The 21,110-nt window shown below is 34.2% G+C and overlaps 2 protein-coding genes across 2 annotated transcripts in view; both read left to right on the top strand.

The window, feature by feature from the left end:
* The window catches only part of LOC113560554 (transcription factor Sp9), a 69,356-nt gene extending 50,902 nt beyond the window's left edge, over nucleotides 1-18,454 (top strand). The window contains 4 exon segments of the mRNA XM_026966494.1: nucleotides 9,680-9,751; nucleotides 15,890-16,496; nucleotides 17,225-17,505; nucleotides 17,507-18,454. Of these exon segments, the coding sequence (XP_026822295.1) occupies nucleotides 9,680-9,751; nucleotides 15,890-16,496; nucleotides 17,225-17,505; nucleotides 17,507-18,370 (1,824 nt within the window). The 3' untranslated portion in view covers nucleotides 18,371-18,454.
* Nucleotides 18,371-18,841, top strand: LOC113550469 (sex-determining region Y protein-like; the record flags this gene model as incomplete). Its single annotated transcript, XM_026952310.1, has 1 exon — nucleotides 18,371-18,841. A coding segment is annotated over one exon (339 nt), but the record flags the coding sequence as incomplete, so codon positions are not given.
* Nucleotides 18,842-21,110: the final 2,269 nt, after the last annotated feature.

Here is a 21,110-nt window from a genome sequence, read left to right as displayed (position 1 = left end):
CGCGCGTTTGGTATTATTATTTTTACTAGTAAAGTAGGTACTTATCCGCATAAGATATACCTAAAGCTATATGTATGTGTTTTTAATATTTATATATTAGGTATAATGCAAACGAGTATTGTATATACCGCGGTATAATGTCTTATATAGTACAACGAAAATACAGCGTCGCCGCCCCGCGCGGTAAAATGTAAAATATCGATCGTCGACCGGGCGACACCGGCGCGGCGCCACTTTCGGTGCCGCGCGCCTCCTCGTATAATATTATATAGTGTCGGCGGCCCAGCGTCGTCGTCATCGCCGTCGCCGGTGGTGGCGGTGTCGTCGGCGGCGGTGGGGGCAAAGGAGCACCGCCGCGGTGGGGCGTGTCCCGGGCGCCCCTATTTAATTGCGGTTTACTCGTGGTCGGGCGGCGGGGAAACGCGACGACGACGCACGCCAAACGTGGGCGTGTCCGTCCATTGGCCGCCGGGACCCCGACAAGCTCCGCCCACTTGTAGCGAGACACCGCCGCCGCAGCCGATTACGGTCCGCCGTCCGCGTACAGTCGATCCGATCGCGGTCCCGAACAGTCTACACACATTGCTCGTTTCGATATAGTCACCGCGGTCTTGCCGCGCAACGTTGTATATGTTATTGTTGTTTTCGTTTCGATTCACACGGTTATTTTTTTTCTCTTATCGGTTTTTCGAATTTATTATGTCTGTTATTCGGTTTCGTTTGTCGGACACCGTCTTACACGCGCCGGTTTGAAAAATGTACGATTTCCGTTGTCCGCGAAGCGAATAAATCCGTGTTACCTATACAAAATAACACGCGCATGCGTCACATAATCGAACATATTTGATACGTAATAATAGTATCATGACATAAGTCGCGGAGTATCGCCGATTTTAAACGTCGCACATAAACTATTATTTTGTCGTACGAACAATATACCGAGTTATGGTCGTCATAAGAAAACTAATATTATCATACTGACGGACTGGACACCGAGCGCCGCGGCGTACACTCTCACGCACACTAACGCCACTTGCATCTACGCCGATCGCGAGTGACGACGTATATTTTACTATAGGTATTATCATTATACCTATTAACAGTACAGGACACACGCGAAAATAACATAATGTTGGCAGACTATCCAATATCACGCGTACCCGGTGGACCACTCTACAACACGTCTGTGGTGAGTTAACAACGAATATAAATATATATATCTAAACTAAATACTTGCTATGTGATAACAAATAATATCATAATGTTTTTCAGTTTTCAATAAACATCGTGTATTAATATAATATTTTGTACCATATTGGTACACACAGACTACATTATTAAAATTCTATTTCAAAAAAAGTTTTATTCAATTTGATATAATAATTTATATGATAGGCGCCTATATAATATATATATAATGTGCAGTGTAAATATATAAATTGGTTGTATAAACCTATACGGATCTATATATTATAATATACATTTATAAATAGATATTATAATGACCTATAATAACTACTGCAGCTGCATTTTCTATGTAGTACCTATACCTACATATATAATTTAATTTATAATACTCATACATTATGCAGAATGTTAATATAGGTAACAATTTTGGATGAATTTTTATTTTTAAATTTATGGTCAATATAGACAATTTAAAAATATAAACATGTATTTAAATTGACTCCTGTAGTTATTATTATTAACACATTCTGAGTTCATCTGTACTATATCAAGTTGCATACACTACAGTTATTGCTATTCTTAATTTTATACTTTTACCTATTATTTACGAAGTGTATACCTACATAAATGTATATGCATATTTAAAAGAAAACCACAGAGTTTTTGATCTAACGTCTGTTTGTTTAAGCTTTTGGGTGTAGGTATACACATATATAGGTAATATACTGTACATTATATCTGAATTCAATTGTAGCATATATAATCATTAATGCGTATATATCCATATAATCTATTGGTACGACTTAAGTACCTAATATACCTATATCTATACGTTTTTAATTAATTATTATATTAATAGAACACATATACAGAATGAGCTCATTTGAAAACTGTATCTAAAGTTTATTTATTTATTATTAAGACATAATAATTATGACTGTAGTTTTATTATATATACAGTATACGTTGTACCTATGGTTTTAATAGTTCGATTTACAGTAGGTATATAGTCCTATATATAACAATATCTGAATTAAAACTACCACATAATGCTTACCTAATAAGTATAGCTGGTATAATTTTTACTTGAGATTGTAGTGGTTTTTTGATACGATTATTATTAGTTATTATAAACGTGCAGGCAGTATATATTATTATTTAAATTATATACATACACATATTACGCATATAATATATACGCATGTTCTAAAAAAAAAAAATAATTAGTAAGTGTATTATAAATGCAGTGAAAAACAATAGGCGATTCGTGAAATATGTGTCAGAAAATATGACGTTTATAATGTGTTTTTATATATATTCATGTAATGTATTCCGGGTCGGCGCGGGTTCAAAGGGCTACTCGACGGGGGTGCGAATCGTAAAACGAGTCTCTAAAAATTATTGTATTTTCTGGAACCAAAAAATCGCGGTGCGTATTATTATTATGATTATTATTGTCGTCTGCAAAGAAGCCGCCTTCTCATTTCTATTATATTTATATATATAAAAATACGCAATATACGTGTATATATATACTATATATACAGAAAAAGAGAGAGAAATTGGAGTTTTTGTCACATTTAAATCTTGGATTGGGTCTTATGTTATTTATTGGTTCCAATTATATACATGCGTATATATAGATTGTTCTCACCCCAACTATATATTTAAGGGTAGTCTGTTATATTATAAAATAAACGAGGATTTTTGCACGTGGAAACCTTACACTACTGCAACATACTCGTATATGCTGCGTCATTTTTAATTCTGAGAATATTTCAATATATAGATGTAAATACGTAATATTTTATAGAGAAAATGAAGAATATTATTGAACAAATCAGTCTATAACACTTATTTATTTAATGCTTTTATTATAGAATAAATTATAGTATCTATAGATATATGTAGTTACAATAAAATATTATCTTTAGTATTTCTAAACATCTGTATGGTAAAATACATTGCACTACCATAAGGATCCATATGATACTAGATATATGATGAATTGTGCACGAACCCATTTGCAACTTTCGTGCATATTATTATAACTATATTATAGGGGTGGCCACTAACCTTAACTTTGGGAGCCACAAATTTATAAAGTTGATTCGAGGTGAGCCACATTGTAAAGCAATGTTTATAAAATGGAGATACATTTTTCATTTTAAATCAAATGAAGGAACATTCATTTACATTTAATTTTAGTCTAAGTTTGGTTAAAGGGCCGCATGCGGCTCGCGAGCCTCGTTGTGGCCACCCTGCTATATTATATATTTATATAAGTTATATACCTATATATCATTATAATAATATTATATTAATGGAGAAGTGGTTATAACTACACATTTAGAAATTATCTATCGTACCAAAAAATACTCATAGTTGCAGTATTCTGGTAATAATTCTATTACATTACATTAAATATTTTAATACTGTTTAGGCATTACGTCAGAAAAGAATTGAAACGCGATATAAATCACGATTTTTCGGTTTTTCGGTGTTTCGTGTAGTTATTCTCTGTTGCCGTTTTACTTAATACATCATATTGGTATACCTACCCCATATATATGGCTAAGTATAAATATATATAGTATTGCGGCCACATAAATATTTAGTGGTGACACGTATACGCAAGAATATAGTCTAGTATACAAAACCGCAAAAAGGGGTTTTACAAAAGACCTACAAAATCCTGCGTGCATACCACAAGCATCATGCGTATTTATATACATGTTTAGGATATTGCATCCCGCTGATACTATATTCTGTCTCGGCGGGTGTCGGTCGTCGGGTTTTAACCCTCTTTGAGATTCACTGCGTGTGCGATTGTCCTTTTATACGTATATATACATATGTGGGCTCTTCGTCGGCACGGCCGCTGGTCAACGTGTCATCGTGGGAAAGGGTCCGAGAAACGGTTTTTATGTGGAAAGGACAGAAAAAATATCGCTACTGTAGTCAGACCAACCAACCATAAATTTTCAGTGAAATTGAATGAAAAAAAGTTTTAAAAACATAATGCATTATATACATATACTGTTGTTATAACGGCAAAAAGATACATAAATAGTATAGACGCAGGTAACGGGTTTTTCGGAAGCAGTGGGTGTCGACCGTTGACTGGTATTATGGCTTTTGTATTATTATTATTTTTTTTTTACCCAGAAAGTCTTAACGTACCTATATCGCATTAACCCTGTTTTTGCGTATAAACTATATAATATATAGGTGCGTTATAACGGGAAAGAATGGGTAAGGGTACATGAGGTACTTATTTATACCACACACTTCCGTGAATATAAATATATATGTTATATTATAAAAATGTCATCAGTTAGAATGATTTGAAATGTGGGAGGCTTGTATAAATATATTGGTACCTACATGAGACCAGATAATACCTATATTTTATAGTTTTGTATAGAACTATACAATACCATATTATTTAAGTTTTCATATACCTGTAGGCTGTACCCTATTTAGATACCTATATACTTGTATATATTTATATTTCACTTATAAATGAAATATTTATAAAACTATATATGTATTTTATATACGTAATATATTCGATGAACACAATAATTTTACACAGTACTTAAACATTTTGATATCTATTATACAAGTTAATATGACTTATTTATTATTAGGTATACCTATGGTTTTTTATATAATTTATATAACTAACTCTTATGCCCGCACGTTAGTATAAGGTATACCTACGAATATTTTAATGAAACTCATATCATCCATTGACTTCATTTGACTACAACCGTATAATCAAATGAAGTCAATGAATGATATGAGTTTCATTAAAATGAAATTGAGGGTTCTATGATGTATATATGTATATATTATATATAATATAGGTATAAATTGTTTATTACGGTGGTTAAACAACCTTCATGCATAGATAAGATATTTGCTAGCTTACTACAATTGGATAAATACGAATGACTGCATGCAGTTAAATATTTTCTACTATTTTATAAGTATAAGTATATCAACGTTCGACATATATTATAGCGTATAACATACATACGTTGACTAAATGAGTATTAAGCAAAACTTGCGTATACCTACTATATGATTATAAGCACATTACAAGTAGAATATTAATATGTGTATGCTTTTTTTAATTTAAATATATTTACGTTTTATGTCCTTGGACGCGCCTAATGACTATTATTCATATGAGCCAACAATTTAGATTAACATTAATAATGTATGCACACATTACCGCCTTATATCATTGTTATAGTAAGTTAACTTATTAAAGTATTATTCAGTGTAGCGAATAATTTTCATAAATAACTTTAAGATAAGATCATTCGACATTCATAATATTACCTATAGTAAAATTGTTATTTATCTAATAGATCGATGACTATAGAAAATACATAGATAAGTACTATATTAGAGGTTTGAACAATTGTTGATACTTGACAAAATGTGTATTTGAAAGATATACATACTAATTTATATAAAGATTATGGTAGTATAATTAATTATTCTTAAAGTAATAGGTTCGTGCAAAAACGATGTATATTTATGGTAAAATTGATTTTCTAAATGAATTATACATTCTTATATTACGAAATACTAAAATCAATAAAAGTTGTACTAGGTATTTCTTTATAATTTAAGTATATATACCCGTGAATATTATACATAATACATATATATCATATACTTTTACTTACTAATAACACTATTTATTTAATGAGTTAATTAGCTTATAATTAAATTCTTTTATTCATAAAACTTAAATTTATTGATTATTTTCAAAAAGCTTAATTACAAACTGTACTTATATATGCAAATAATAATTAGTAGATCAAGGATATTGCATGCGTTTGTAATGCATTTGCATATTTAGTCATATTTTTGAGTTTTTAGGACATAATATTTATGATTTTGAGGTCATGTTTCTATTTTTTAGGCTATATTACAGTATATTTGTATACATTATTTTTTATTAAACCAAATTATATTGAATTAGTAATTATATTTCGAAAAAAAAATCAAATAATTCTCATTGAATCAAACTAAGTGAAATTTAATATACTTTTATTTAAAATATATAACAAGTTTAACATCAAAATTAATTCTTTGATAAAACAATACCAAATATATTTGAGTACAATATAGCAGTTATTTAATATTATTATAATATAGCTACATTAGATGGGTTTTGTGTAGTGAATGGTATTTGAAAAACTCTTATTGCTCCAATTATAAAGTATTTAGGTATTGGTTATAATATGTGAATAATTAATTGTTCATATAAGAAACTGGTTGTAATCTATATTATCTATACAATATATAAGTATAATTTCTTTGTTTTCTATCTATTTAATAACTAAATTGTTTAGTTATAACTACGATAACTTGTGACGAAAAATCATAGAACAATATAAGTATTTTTATTTGTTTTATTATATTTGTAAAATGTATATAAAAAAATTAAACTCTTATATTTTTATCGCTACGCGCAATCAACGGCGCCGTAGATTTAATACATAATACGATTATATATTACTATAATATAAAAAGCAAACCGTCAGAAATCGTTGCGGCCTCCGGACACAATATTATTATTATCCATTGCGGGCTGATTACGCCGACACGATTTCAAACCTCGAGGGGCTGCTAATTCTCGCGCTCGCCTATTGTTCAGGCCTTTGATTTTTCTTTCTTTCTTCTTCATTTTATTTTATTTTTTTATTTTATACAACACACTTACTTATACAATATTATATACACATTATACATATATTTTTATTTTTTTCTACATGCCTCATTGTTGACGGAACGTGCGCGTTCACAGAGACGGGTTTTGAACCGCTATCAAAATAAATTGCGGTCAATAAAGACTGGAACACGGGAAACGGTGGTGGCTGCACGCGATTTTAATTCACTTTGTATAGAGAAGAAATCTGCCCCTTTTCATTCTGTTGACGTTTCGCCCGTCAAATCGTTTGACACTTGAATGTGACGGTGCAGTGCACGCGGAATCCTCTCTTTTGAACAAAAAAAAAAAAAAAGAAAAAGAAGAAGAAATAATAATACAATAATGTAACCGCAAAAAGATCCAAACGAGATTTGACAGAATTAAGGTCATCTCGTTCCTTTTTGAAGTGATTTCGTAAATTCCGAAATTGCAGATAAAACCTCGCGCGGTTAATGTAACACATTTAATAGGTATAATAATATTTGACTGTGGTTATGTGCATCAGTTCTCGCGTGCACTATTATTTAAATATTATATTTGTAGGTTTGTTTTTGTTACAATAATAATACGTATATATAATGTGTGCTATTGTAAGTTTTTAGATTTGATGATCAATCGATATAGGTAATAATATTTTGTTTTGTATTTCGTTGTTTGTTGTAACGATTCGTAATATTTACACTCGTGCTGCATGTGTTTGTATGTCTGTTGGCTATACACCGTGGGAACTCGCCCGAGGATTAATTGTTTTTAATAAATCGATTGAAGAATATATACCTTAATCATTTCGACTGATGCGTATGCGCGGTAGGACTTCATTCATAATAATGTTATATATATTTAAATAACAACTGAATCGGCCCCGGGGACATAATTAACCACTTTTTCTTATTAAAACTCGATATTTAAGTTTAACCCTATTTATAATATACGACCAAATGACTTGTACGGATGTTTCGTCAGTCGCTTCTGTTTTCTCGTTTATATTTTAATGCTGCTGGTCATAACTATATGCATGGAAGTACATCACGTTAGAATTGAAACCAATATTAATAACTCAAAATATAATTAGAAAAAAACTTAAAAATTACTTCAGGCGATTGTGTGTGAATGATAAATATTAATATAAATGTATATCGTATAATATATAATATATGTACACAATGGATATTTGCACTTGTTACAACCCATTAAAAAATATATAAAATGCTACTGTAATATTGTTTCCACGGCGGGCGCATATGTCCTTAAGCGACCGTTGTTTTATTTTTCTACGTTGAAGAACTAATTAAAAAATAAATATCCTTATCCATACCAGTTCTCACTCTTTGCCATAAATTCTCGCGTGAGCATTACATATATATATATGTACATCTGTTCGGGTATAATAATATTATTCACGAAGTGTAGCGGATGATTCATATTATGATGTGTTATATAACATTATATTACTATACATACATATAATATATTTTATATTGTTGAAAATGTTCAATTGGCAATTGTTATTTTTGATGGTCAGTTGTTATTATAGTGCCAGTCTCTTGTAGAACATATACCTACGCATTCAACAAAAATCTGACGTTCTCAAGCTGTGCACGAGAACCCAGATCATTTTAAGTAGACGTTTCGATCCAATAAATAAATTTATACGTGTTGTATATGTCGGAGCACGTGAGCGGCAGATTTCGAATGATTGAAAATGGAATTTGGGAAATGTTTTTTTTCAGGACCTCGCGTAAATCAGTAGCCTAGCCAAGAAAATAAATATTTGACACACGATAATCGATACAAACTCTATATCTACTTACGATATTACAGATCTCACACACCACGCATATATATCATTTTTACTAATATTATGTGTTATATACATACCTATACGTCTTCGGTGGAAAGAGATAGCAACTTATTCTGAACGAAAGGATTTATGACATGCGTTTTGTCCGAAACACATGTTTTTTAGCTAAAGGCGGTATTGTCGAGATAGTAGTTGTGAGCCCCCATTATTGAGTACACGTATATACATATACACACGTATATATATATATATATATATATGCGTTAACTTTGATGGTGTGCCGTCAAATTATTCATGTGTAAAATATGTATATTACGCCCGGAGGATGTATTAATGAACCCGTTTTTTCGGGACGACCTTCGTTTAACGGCACGGCCGCTGCACTTCGTCGTTGTCGCGTTTCCGAAAGACGCTTTAGCTGTCGCCAATGTCGTCTCTCGTTGAATTTTGTATAATATACGCATACGTATGTGATATTTTAATTGAAGAGCAAGTATGAGTGATCTATAAATATATATATATATATATGTATAGAGAAAGATAAAAATCTAAAAAATGTTATATTCCTAGTAATAATAATGATTGAAAAACATTTTATACTATTTATTATAATATGTTACGGAATAATATGAATATTTGTTACGTACGTAATCATGTTATATATAAGTGAAATGTTGAATATTAATAAATATTATGAATACGTTTCACCGCGGATTGTCTTACACGATATAGAAATAGTTTGTTTATAATTGACGCAATATTTTCTGAAAACCCCCACGTTGACATTCGCCAATACTTTATGTCTTTATAATATACATATATACAAATATATTATAAGTACCTACATTACAATGATATGGCCATATTATAGATATGATGATAGTACCATTATTTTTACCTATTAATTATTATGCATTTTGCTAATCGTTTTATTATTCATTGTGTGTTTACAGGTTCCCGATTTCCAAAGCGCCTTAACCGGCAAATCTTGCAATGAAGGATGGCCCACCGAACAAGAGATAATGGTGAGTTGCCCGCCTTTCCTCGTACATTTTTTGTTTTTAATTTAGCCGCCGTTTTTCGATTAGGCTGCCGGTAGAAAATGGATTTTAAACGCGTATACCCATCACTAAAAGCCCCGGGCATGTATAATGAGAGTAGTAAAACACTCTGTACGCATTACAGTATTATATATACATATGTATTGTATATATATATAATATGATGTATAGAGACAGAAAAAGAAAATTATAAAAACCGCTTCATCACGGACTGTCGGTGTCGAATCTTTGAACCTTTCATGACATGTGGCGCCACCTAATCTGGTGATGTTATAACAGAATGGAAGAAGCCATTCTACAAGTAAATAATAACTTTAAAAAAAAATGACGATAGAATCTCCTCCTTCACGTCTACAAAGTATTAACAGTGTACAGCTAGTATAATATATATATATATATATATATATATATACTAACATATACATTGTCATTTTGTTGGTATAAAGAGTCATATGGGTGACGTAAATATATATATATATATATATAAATATATATTATATATATTATAGTATAAATGATTTGTCGTAAGTATAAGTATACGCATATAACGCCATTTTTCCATTGTAGGTATAGGTATTTATGTTATTACACTCAAACAGTATGTACGTGGCTTATTTATTTCGAAATAATTAAATTTGTTTTTAAATTATTTGAAGTACATCATAAATTATTTATATTCATTTACATGGTAAAGATTAAAAATTAACATTAAATAATAATAAAGTTTCAGTACAAAATGTATGCTCTTATATCATCGTACGTATACAATTCTGCCTTGAACTGCGTGTTACAGTCACTGGTCACTAAAACAGTGACAGAGTATTAATAAAAACAAACTAATAATAATAAAACCCTCTCTCACCACCGGATTGGCGTGTATGTCCCTATAATATCTCTTTCGTTTTCCATTATAAATGTATCTCAAACACGCCATACATTATTTGATCCCTAAAAATTTGAAATTTTTACGATCGTTTTGGGGAGGAATATCATTATATTATTATAATATGATAAAATGTTTATGGTGATTAAAAACATTTTGTGCTGATTGACTTTTTATCGGTTGATATATATCGTTCGTCACATTCACAATAGTAAATAAAAAAAAATCGTCTTATTGAATTTCATTTTTTTTTTTTATTATTATTTTCATTATTCACTCTTTATACACTTTTGCTTGCCGCCACAAACCGCACAATCATCGTCATTAAAATGAGTACACATTGATAAAAAATAAAGAGTAAAAAAAGTGTGTATATAATTAATTTTATGACGTCGTCAGATATAACGTTGACTAATGGCGCGGCTTATCTCGTGATCTTTTTGTTAGTTAAAAGAATATAAACAAGGTGTGCCTTCTTCTTCTAGCACCTATGGGCCTCAGGAACTAACGGGTTCCTATTCGTATATATTATACTGTAGTCTATATATACACACACATGCACACACACATATATACACATGCATACACGTAAATACTGTATGTATATATTGTATGAACGGAAACGAGAGTTGATTGTATTGAATTTTTTTTACCAATTCTTAGAGTTCATATTTTTGTTTTTTTTTCTGTAAATTTGTTACATTCTTAAATTATCATATAAGTTGCGTGGGCTGCATTCACATAATATAATGTATAACGTGAGTAATTTTCTACGGTTAGTACAAAAACATTCTTATTAAAAATACGTAAATAATGTAATATTGTAATTAGCCGCATGTATATATAGTATACTATACCTACAATTGGTACCTACGTGAAACAATTTTGTATTATATTAATATGTTAAACCACGCGTGTACATACCTCTGTACCTATATAATATATAACTGAAATAAACCACCGGTGGTTTTCACATTTACTTTGAAATCGACATAAATTTTGAAACATATTAAAACCCTTGCACATTAAAATTATATTAATGACTATAGTTAGGTTATACCATCATGCTTTTAAATTATTTAAACATTATACGTTTGTTTTAGGATGTATGATGTATTTCATAAATTTGATAATATTATTTATAGAAATTGCATTCGAGTGTATCAAATCCAGTGCATACACTCTGTATATACGTTATTATTTCGTACAGTCCAATTGAATACAACACGCAGTGAAACAAATTTGTCGAGAATCGCATGTATTCGATTAAGAAAAACATCATTGTATAATTCTTGAGAGCGCGACAGGTGTATGTACAGGATTTTACCTTTCGGACAATGTGACATTATTATTATTGGACGGTGGCGGCTGTTCGTTCCGAATTTTATTGAAATGTTTACGTTTCCGTGGTGACAATAACGCGAATATCCGGTGTTGGGTTACGCGGCTGTTTCTTCTTTTTTCATCTTCGTCAAATTCATTTTGACCCTGCTGATTTCCCGATGATCATTTTTATCGCTCCACGATTTCGCTTATAATCTTGTCCCGGCGATCAAGTCGATAAACGGCGTACAAAGATGACGACGATAAATATATTGCTGTAATGTCTTCCGGCCAAATCATCAGTGCGTTGTAAATCTTTTATATATATATACATATATATATATATATGGTGTGTGTGTTTGGGTACATTTAAAAGACTGCAGGCATCGCTTCAATTCCATAATAAATTAATAGCAATGAATTGAAAATAATTACAAATTTTGTAAAACAACGATTACGGTAATGTGCAGACGTTTTTTCTGTGTACGTATAGAATGCACTGCAGGATAAAAATATGTGGTATATGAAATTGTACGAATTTCGCATGACAGTCGTGATGATCAATAATATGAAATAATCATAAGGTCGCCGTACGAATGAATGGGTTGTCAAATTCGCTTGAGTGGTTATTTTTATTCGTCGTAAAAGTGTATAATGTATTATTGGGGTTCTAATATGACAGCACTTTGTGCGTAACGATCACAAAGTGACGGTTGGACAACGTCCGTCGATAAAGACTGTCATTGAAAATCGTATTTTTTTTCGGTATGTTAGCTTAGCACATAGAGTCGAATGAATATATGATAATAATATTATTAATATTATTGCAATTTAATGGTATTTACATTCATTTACGTTTATAATATATATGCCGCAGAACTGCGTAACGTTTTTACTTGTTTAATTTCATGCTAATTAGATTTAAATTAATAAACACATTTCGTATTTTTGTTTATTACGACCGATACAATAATTATCCTTCAATAAATTATATTTTTCTCTATACACAATAATATTGTATATATTATATTTGTATATGCGTGTTATATTTAGTTAATTCCAACATGTTACAAGAATATATAATATGTAAATGGTAAATACATATTAACTAATTATATTATAGATTTAGCAAAATTTTAAGTGTAACCTTATGTTATAACATTACATATTATATATACAAGACTGGTTTTCGATTATTTGTGTAATCTTTAAAGCTTTTTTTAATCTTTTTACACAATATTATTACATGTTAATATGTTATGCATAATTATTATTTATTGATAGTTACCTAATTAATATATTTTGAGATTATCGTGCGCGTATAAATATAAAATAATAAAATGTGGCAGAGGAAAAAAGGATGTCAATGCTGTAAGGGTACCTAGTTAAATCCCATTGAAAGTATGTTGCCATACATACATTGTCAATGGCTCATACATAATATAATAATTTCAAAATCTTATGAATGAACGATCGTGACGAACAGTGCAGTCTCAATATAATACTCGTTGTGTTACGTTCGAAGAAGTGTTCGTTAAAAACTAATGAACAAATTTCTGAAATTGTTAAATATGTTTGGCATATATAAGACAATTATTAAAAAAAAATTAATTCATTTGTCATTTTTAAAAATTACAATCAGTGCTTTTCATTATTATATATTTTATTGTATATGATTTTATTCTTTGCTACCCTCAGGTGTTGAGATATATGATATTTTGTGTAATTTATCATTATAGCTTGTACATGAATCCAATTATCAAATTGTAACATTTTTTACTTTGCCTATATACGTATTTGCTATATTATACTTTATGATGATATTTAGGATCATCTGCTACACTCAGGAATTTAAATTGATTATCGATATTTCACCGTCTTTATAATATTCGGTACAAGACTCTTTTTCTGTATTATAATATAATTGTCTTCACCACATGTCCGCTCAGATTTGAACCTGCAGCAGTCGTCTTGTCCATTATTTCAGTTATACTCTTATACTTATAGTAGGTAAAACTCGTATGTGTATACTATATATATAATGTTTTTTTCGTTTTGTCAGTCGGTAGTGCCTATTATTTTTTCAAAGCCTTATTATAGAAAAAAAAAATGATAATGATTCGATACACAAAAATAATAATACCCAACGGTTCTCTTCTGTCGTGCGTTCGATATATTTTGATACCTATATATACTCGTATAGATACATATTACATATAGAACGAAGACGGTGCAGGTTAAATTTGTGTTTGTAGACGTCGTCGGTTATATTGACTATTACCAAGCTATTGGCTGTCTAGTATCGAGATCAGATTCAGATGTCGTTTTTTTTTTTGTAATAATTTAAAAACCTAATTTATTTAAAACGGTTTACTAAAATATAAATACGTACACGTTTTATATATTATGTAGGTAGTCTATATACACTTCTAAACACGTTACGCGTAGACAGCCGTTGGGCGCATTCGCATTCTGAATTGTGCATATACGTATTCGTATATGTGTGTTGTGTGTTTAATATAATATCATAACTGTTAAATAGAAATTGAAATGAGGAAGTGTGTGGGGTGGTCGTCTCGCGTGCGATGTTAATCACGTGCGCACGCGAGTGTTCGAAAAACGAGATCCGTCATCATTTGCTGATGTGAGGCAGAAGACTCAACTTGCACTTAGATTCGCTTAAACGCCGCGGTGTCGTACACTTCGCGGGAACGAGTTTTGTACCGGTCGGTCGAAAAAAATAAATAAATTAGTAAATATTTATAGGTAAACTATGCGTATAATGTGTATAAAATAATATAAATAATAAAATATACAAGTATAAACGCGTCAGAATTTAATACGTCATTAATTTGTAATTACATTCGATTTTCCTGTAATATTATTTAATATAATATATGTTTAAATAGGTACTATTTGAAACGCGCGGAATATTGCCACGTATATAAAAATGCGCAATTAAAATATAAGCATTTTTTTTTGCATAATATTATATTATTTTCCGATTGCTGTGATATTATTGTGATATGGTTCGAACATTTGTTTATTGTGTAGTATTACCCATGTTGGACTAAGGGACTATGCAGCAGCCGGTCGTACGAATAATGCGCGCAATAGCTAAACTATGTAAATCTCGTTTCGTCGGACAAACTGGTTTTGAATGTTATTACGATACATAGAACGATCACTGCTTCACACGCCACGTGCACCGCATATAATATAGTTTTATTGTAATTAATTTCGAAAAACTGTGCGCTGAACTGGGTTTACGAATTTCGACGTGTAGTATTATTATACTATTTTACGAGCCCGTATAATAAAAGTATAACTGTTGCAGCTATAATATATTATATATTCGAATAATTGCGACCACGACTCGTTTACGTGATTATTTTCCGGTCAATATTGTTTCTGACGTAGATAGGTACATTATATTTATTTTGTACTATTTCGGGTATATTGAATAATATATCATTTACATTTATAACTGTATAATTACTGGCCACCAAAACGCGTTTATACCGCGCAAAACATAATAACTGCACAGTCCGACAAATCATCATCGCACTAAAAACCACTTAACAGATTTGGCACGAAACGTCGTTAGTCACACGCCGATGACACGCTTCGTTAACGCGCGTTCTACACGTATCCATATTTTACACTATCAATATACATGTAATGTATGTCGAATGAATAAATCAATACTTAAAGACGTGTACCTAGTTATTCGTTTTCGGTCAACGCAATATTAACAAACGTGTAGCGCAGGTCTCGTTTAATTACAGTGGTGCTTAATCGTTTTACGCACACATTACGTCCATGTATGGTCCATATATATAATGACTGCGTATATACGGATGTACTAAACCGGAAACTCGTACATTTTGTTTCAGGAACATCCCGGTTTGAGGAACACTCCGCTAGCTATGTTGGCGGCTCAGTGCAACAAGTTGCAGAGTAAATCGCCACCGCCGCTTGCTGACGCGGCCGTGGGTAAAGGGTTTTATCCGTGGAAAAAGAGCCCGCAACAGCAGTCCACCGACATGTCCGGTTCACCGCTGCAACAGCAGCAACAGCAGCAGCAACAACAGCAACAGCAGCAACAGCAACAGTGCCAACAGCAACAGCGGACGTCGTCGAGCGCGGCCGAGTCGCCCAGGCCCGTGGTAACGTCCACGTCGTCGGCCCCGTCCACGCCGGTGCCGACGGGCGCGGGTTACCCGCCTCCGCCGCCGCCTCATCACGGCAACATATACTTCGGCGGCGGCGGTGGTGGCCATCAGGCGTTGGCCGCGGACAACAACGGCCACCACCATCATCACCAGAGCCCGCTGCTGGGCAAGGTGGACAATCACAGCGCGCTGTACGGCCGCCATCCGTACGAGTGGCCGTTCAATTCGATGGGCACCGCCGGACACCACGCGCCCGCCATCAAGACAGAGTCGGTGAATCCCGCTTGGTGGGACGTGCACGGCAGTGGATGGCTGGACATGAGTGGAGGTAAACATTATGTGCATTTATTTTATTAAACGGTATATTATTATTGGTCTATGATGATGATGTTGCGATGTAGCATTATAACGATGACGTACATCGTCGTTCGTCGTATGTATCAACGGCATCGTGCATGAGTTATACGAAAAAATAAATAATTAATATAAAAATACGGTCGCGATTAAAGAATTAAAATTAAAATAATCGTAGGTACCTACACGGGTAATTTGTTTTTGAAATACGGCTGGTTCGGCGCGCATACACACTCATACGGACGTACGCATGTACTCGCGAGGTCGATTATAAACGCGCGCGAATCGTGATCCGCTACTATGTATACGTATATCATAACATGCATGTATAATATAATATACGATACTTCGGCGTTTAAACGATTCCTTTCACATTTCATAATCGCTCGCGTATACACTGCAACATTACGGTATAATTTGAATATCGTAATTTTTTTTTATTCCGGACGTTTAAAACGCGACTTGTTTACGTATATTATACCCGTGCGCGCGGTATGCAAGATTACGAATCGTTTGATATCGTAATTTTTTTCTCTGGACGTTTAGAAACGTGACTTATTTACGTAGTATATTATACGCTTATGCGGTACTCGAGATATGCGAAATATTCAATGATGACAATACTATGATAATCATAAATTTAATATTATGCCGACGAGTTTTGATTATTTTGGTATTTTTTGTTTTTTGGTTTTCACGCAGGCATGCACGCACAGATGGCCAATTACGCGGCGCAGTCGGACTACTCGTCGCTCAGCCACTCGTTGGCCGCGTCCAACACGGCCGCCGCTCACCACCTGTTCTCCAACCAACACTTCTTGCAGGACACGTACAAGTCCATACTGCCGGGCGCGCAGGGATCGTTCGGCCTGGGCCACCATCACCACCATCACCCGTCCGTCGTCACGTCATCGTCGTCTTCTTCGTCGGCCACGTCGCCGGGTTCGGCGTCAGCGGCTGCCGCAGCCGCAGCCGCTGCGGCCTGCAGTGTCGGCCGCGTATAGCGCGGCCCCCCAGACACCGTCGCCGCGCACGCAGCGCCGGTACACGGGACGGGCCACGTGCGACTGTCCCAACTGCCAAGAGGCCGAGCGCCTGGGACCGGCCGGCGGCCACCTCAAGAAGAACGTGCACAGCTGCCACATACCCGGTTGCGGAAAAGTGTACGGCAAGACGTCCCACCTCAAGGCGCATCTCCGGTGGCACACAGGCGAGCGGCCGTTCGTGTGCAACTGGCTGTTCTGCGGCAAGCGGTTCACGCGGTCCGACGAGCTGCAGCGGCACTTGCGCACGCACACCGGCGAGAAGCGGTTCGCGTGTCCCGTGTGCAACAAGCGATTCATGCGGTCCGACCACCTGGCCAAGCACGTCAAGACGCACAACGGCAACGGCGGCAGCAAGAAGGGCAGCAGCGATTCGTGTTCCGATTCGGAAAACAGTCAGAGCGCGGCCGACGGTACGTCTCCGCACAACCAACACCAGCAACAACAGCAACAACAACAGCAACAGCAGCAGCAGCAGCAGCAGCAGCAACAGCAACAGCAGCAACAGCAGCAGCAACAGCAACAACACCAGCAGCACGTGCAACCGTTGCACATGGCCGACATGGTGGACGTCAAACCGCCGTTGCCCCTGGGCGGTCCGGCCGGTCTGGTCCGATGGAGTCCGGTAGTCAGTTCCGTGGGTTCCGTGGTCCCGTTGTCGCCGCCGTCGTCGCATGCCATCGGCTCGTCGCCGTTCCTGTCCGTGCAACAGCAGCACAACAACAACAAGGAACAGAAGAGTTTCTGCAGCTGGACGAACGCCGCCGGCAAAGAGCCGAAAATGTACCAGGAGAAACTGGAATGAGCGTCGCCCCCGCCGGTGCAGCTGCCACTGCCGCCGACTGTCGCGTTCGGTGGCGGCGGCGACCGCGGCACCGGCGGTGGTGCTACGCCCGGCCCACAGTTGTTTTCTAGTCTCCAGCAGCAATACAAAAACGGACTCCAGCAGCATGACCAGCAGCAGCAGCAGCACAATCAACATCATCATCATCATCATCATCACCTTCAGCAACAGCAGCAACAGGATCAGCAGCAACACCAACATCAGCAGTACCTGCAACAGCACCATCAACTGCACCACCAGCACGGCAGCAACTTGGTCACGCATTACGCGGCCCTCGGCAGTGCGTTTTACACGTACTGACCCTATTTATGTAATGGGAAATGCGATAAAATTGCAGTTCGGTAAATGTTTTTCATACATATATATATATATTACTTATATATAAAAATGATATTATTATAAAAATTACAAAGTTTTATTTTCCACTTATAACACTTGCGGCGTGTTTTTTTAACGTATATTATAATCTTTATACATAACTGCGTGTCGCCACTTTGTACATAATATATTATTATCATATAATTCAATATTATTATGTGTACATATATAATATCTGTGTACATAATTCAATGTTTTATTGTAAAAAAATCAAAAAAAAAAAAAACAAAAAAAAATTCGTATTATTATTATTATTAACGTTTTTATTAGTGTCAAACCCGACGAAGTATTTTGTCCGCTTCACGTGCATATAGGGTAAACGAAGTTATAAAAAATCTTATACATCGTGTATACTTATATATATATACCTGTTTAAACGATTAAAACAAATTTCTTTTTTTTTTATTATTAAAATATACACCGCGGTTTACCTATAAATACGTGGCCGACGACCGAGTATGCCGTTGAACCACAGCCGCTTTTGTACTTATATATATATAATCGCCGTTATCGATTTACTCAAAATACAACAAAATGATATACATAATATTGTATTGTAAATATGGTTGTTTATATGCGTAAGAACCGTGTATAGATAATAAATAACAAATGTTCGACGTTTCTACATATATACAATAATAATATATGATATGTATAATATATTATATTATATAAGTACTGTATTTTTTATTACCTATATATATATATATTATATGCGTATTGATAATTATACGAAATAAATTATAATTTTTTTGTTGTCTCATAATTGGAATTATTTTTCTCTTTCCGCACTTCGTGTTAGCAGTAATATACATGTTATGTGGAATGTGATACGTCTTACGTTATATGCTTGCCCTTTTATCGTATATATGTTATATAATGAATAAATACATACTATATATATATATATATATATATAAATACACATACATATATACGTGCGGGTTTTTTGGTGTGTGGGTGGTTTTTTTTATCGCCTTTCCGTGCCCGCAGCCATTGTGGTTTTTCTAACGAAAATAAAACCTTGACGACGAAAAGCCAAACACACGACACTATATACACTATATATATATATATATTTACCAGCCAGGCCCGGCTGTACAGCGTTAATATCCATATTATTATTATATTATTCGGACGCTGACAAGTATATTATATCATATTCGTGACGTGCATCGTGTGCAGTGGCGTACATTATACGCAGTGTGACACACTATCGCTATCCCGGTCGCTGTGCAGCAATCGAACGCGCTTACCATACGTCTTATAGGTTTTATTTTTGAAATCTACGACGGACATTTCGAGGAAATAAAAAAATCACTCGTCCTCCCGTGTGTATCCGTATTTATGGGAAACGTTAAATAAAGCGTGCGCGTGTATATGCGAGCTTCACAGAGATTATATTATTATACGTACTGCATTGTGTGTGCATATAGAATATTGTTTATCTTTGAAATATTGTTTTCGATCAAAATATAAAAAACCTACGAACAAAATAATACAAACTCGTCAACACCTACACCGGCGAACGTCTTATCTGTTTTAGCGCTCCTCCTACGCACGACGGTTTTCCAAATATTGTCGCATTATTTCTACGTGCATCGTGGTAGCTGTTTTTTTGTTTTAAACTTATTTTAGCCACTAGCATTATAATATTAAAAAATATGGCGCACACACATACGAGATGACACGCATGCGCGTAAATCGTCGTATTTGTCGTTTTCCACGGTTAGCTCCAGTCATGTGTGCACGCCGCTCAATCCATATAAATACATATTATCATATAAAATAATATGATAATATAATATGTGCTATAGGTATGCGGCCGCGTTCATATATATTATGGCGCGGTCGATTTACGGTTTTATTTGTTTTCCGTCCCGGCCGATCCCCGGAAGCTGTGACGAATGTACCTACTACCGATGAAACGCCATATTATATATACACGTGAGTATGTAATGTGTGAAGTCGGAAAATATTCCGCCAGCACTGCTAAATATTAATGGGTAAAAAAAAATCCTATAAACGAAAAGAGTCACTGAAGCGTCGTCATCAGCTCGACCGCGTTGAATTTTGTTTCGTGCACGGGCAGGCGTATGGGTCATCATTACGTATAGGCTACAATAAACTGGTATAACTGTATATTACATATTATGATGTGTACTTTCAAAATATTCTATTTATTCAGAATATTATAGGAAATTAAAACGAAAGTAGTCACTTGAAAAGTAAAAAATGTGTAAAATTATAACTATTATGGTAAGACTTAATATTTAGAAAATTGTATGTACCTAGAGAATGAGTGCGTTTTTGACAAAAAAGA

The sequence above is a fragment of the Rhopalosiphum maidis genome, chromosome 1 (assembly GCF_003676215.2).
Source record: "Rhopalosiphum maidis isolate BTI-1 chromosome 1, ASM367621v3, whole genome shotgun sequence".
Taxonomy (NCBI): Eukaryota; Metazoa; Arthropoda; class Insecta; order Hemiptera; family Aphididae; genus Rhopalosiphum; species Rhopalosiphum maidis.
Note: the sequence above shows the minus strand (reverse complement) of the source record. Positions and strands in the feature narration are given on the sequence as shown.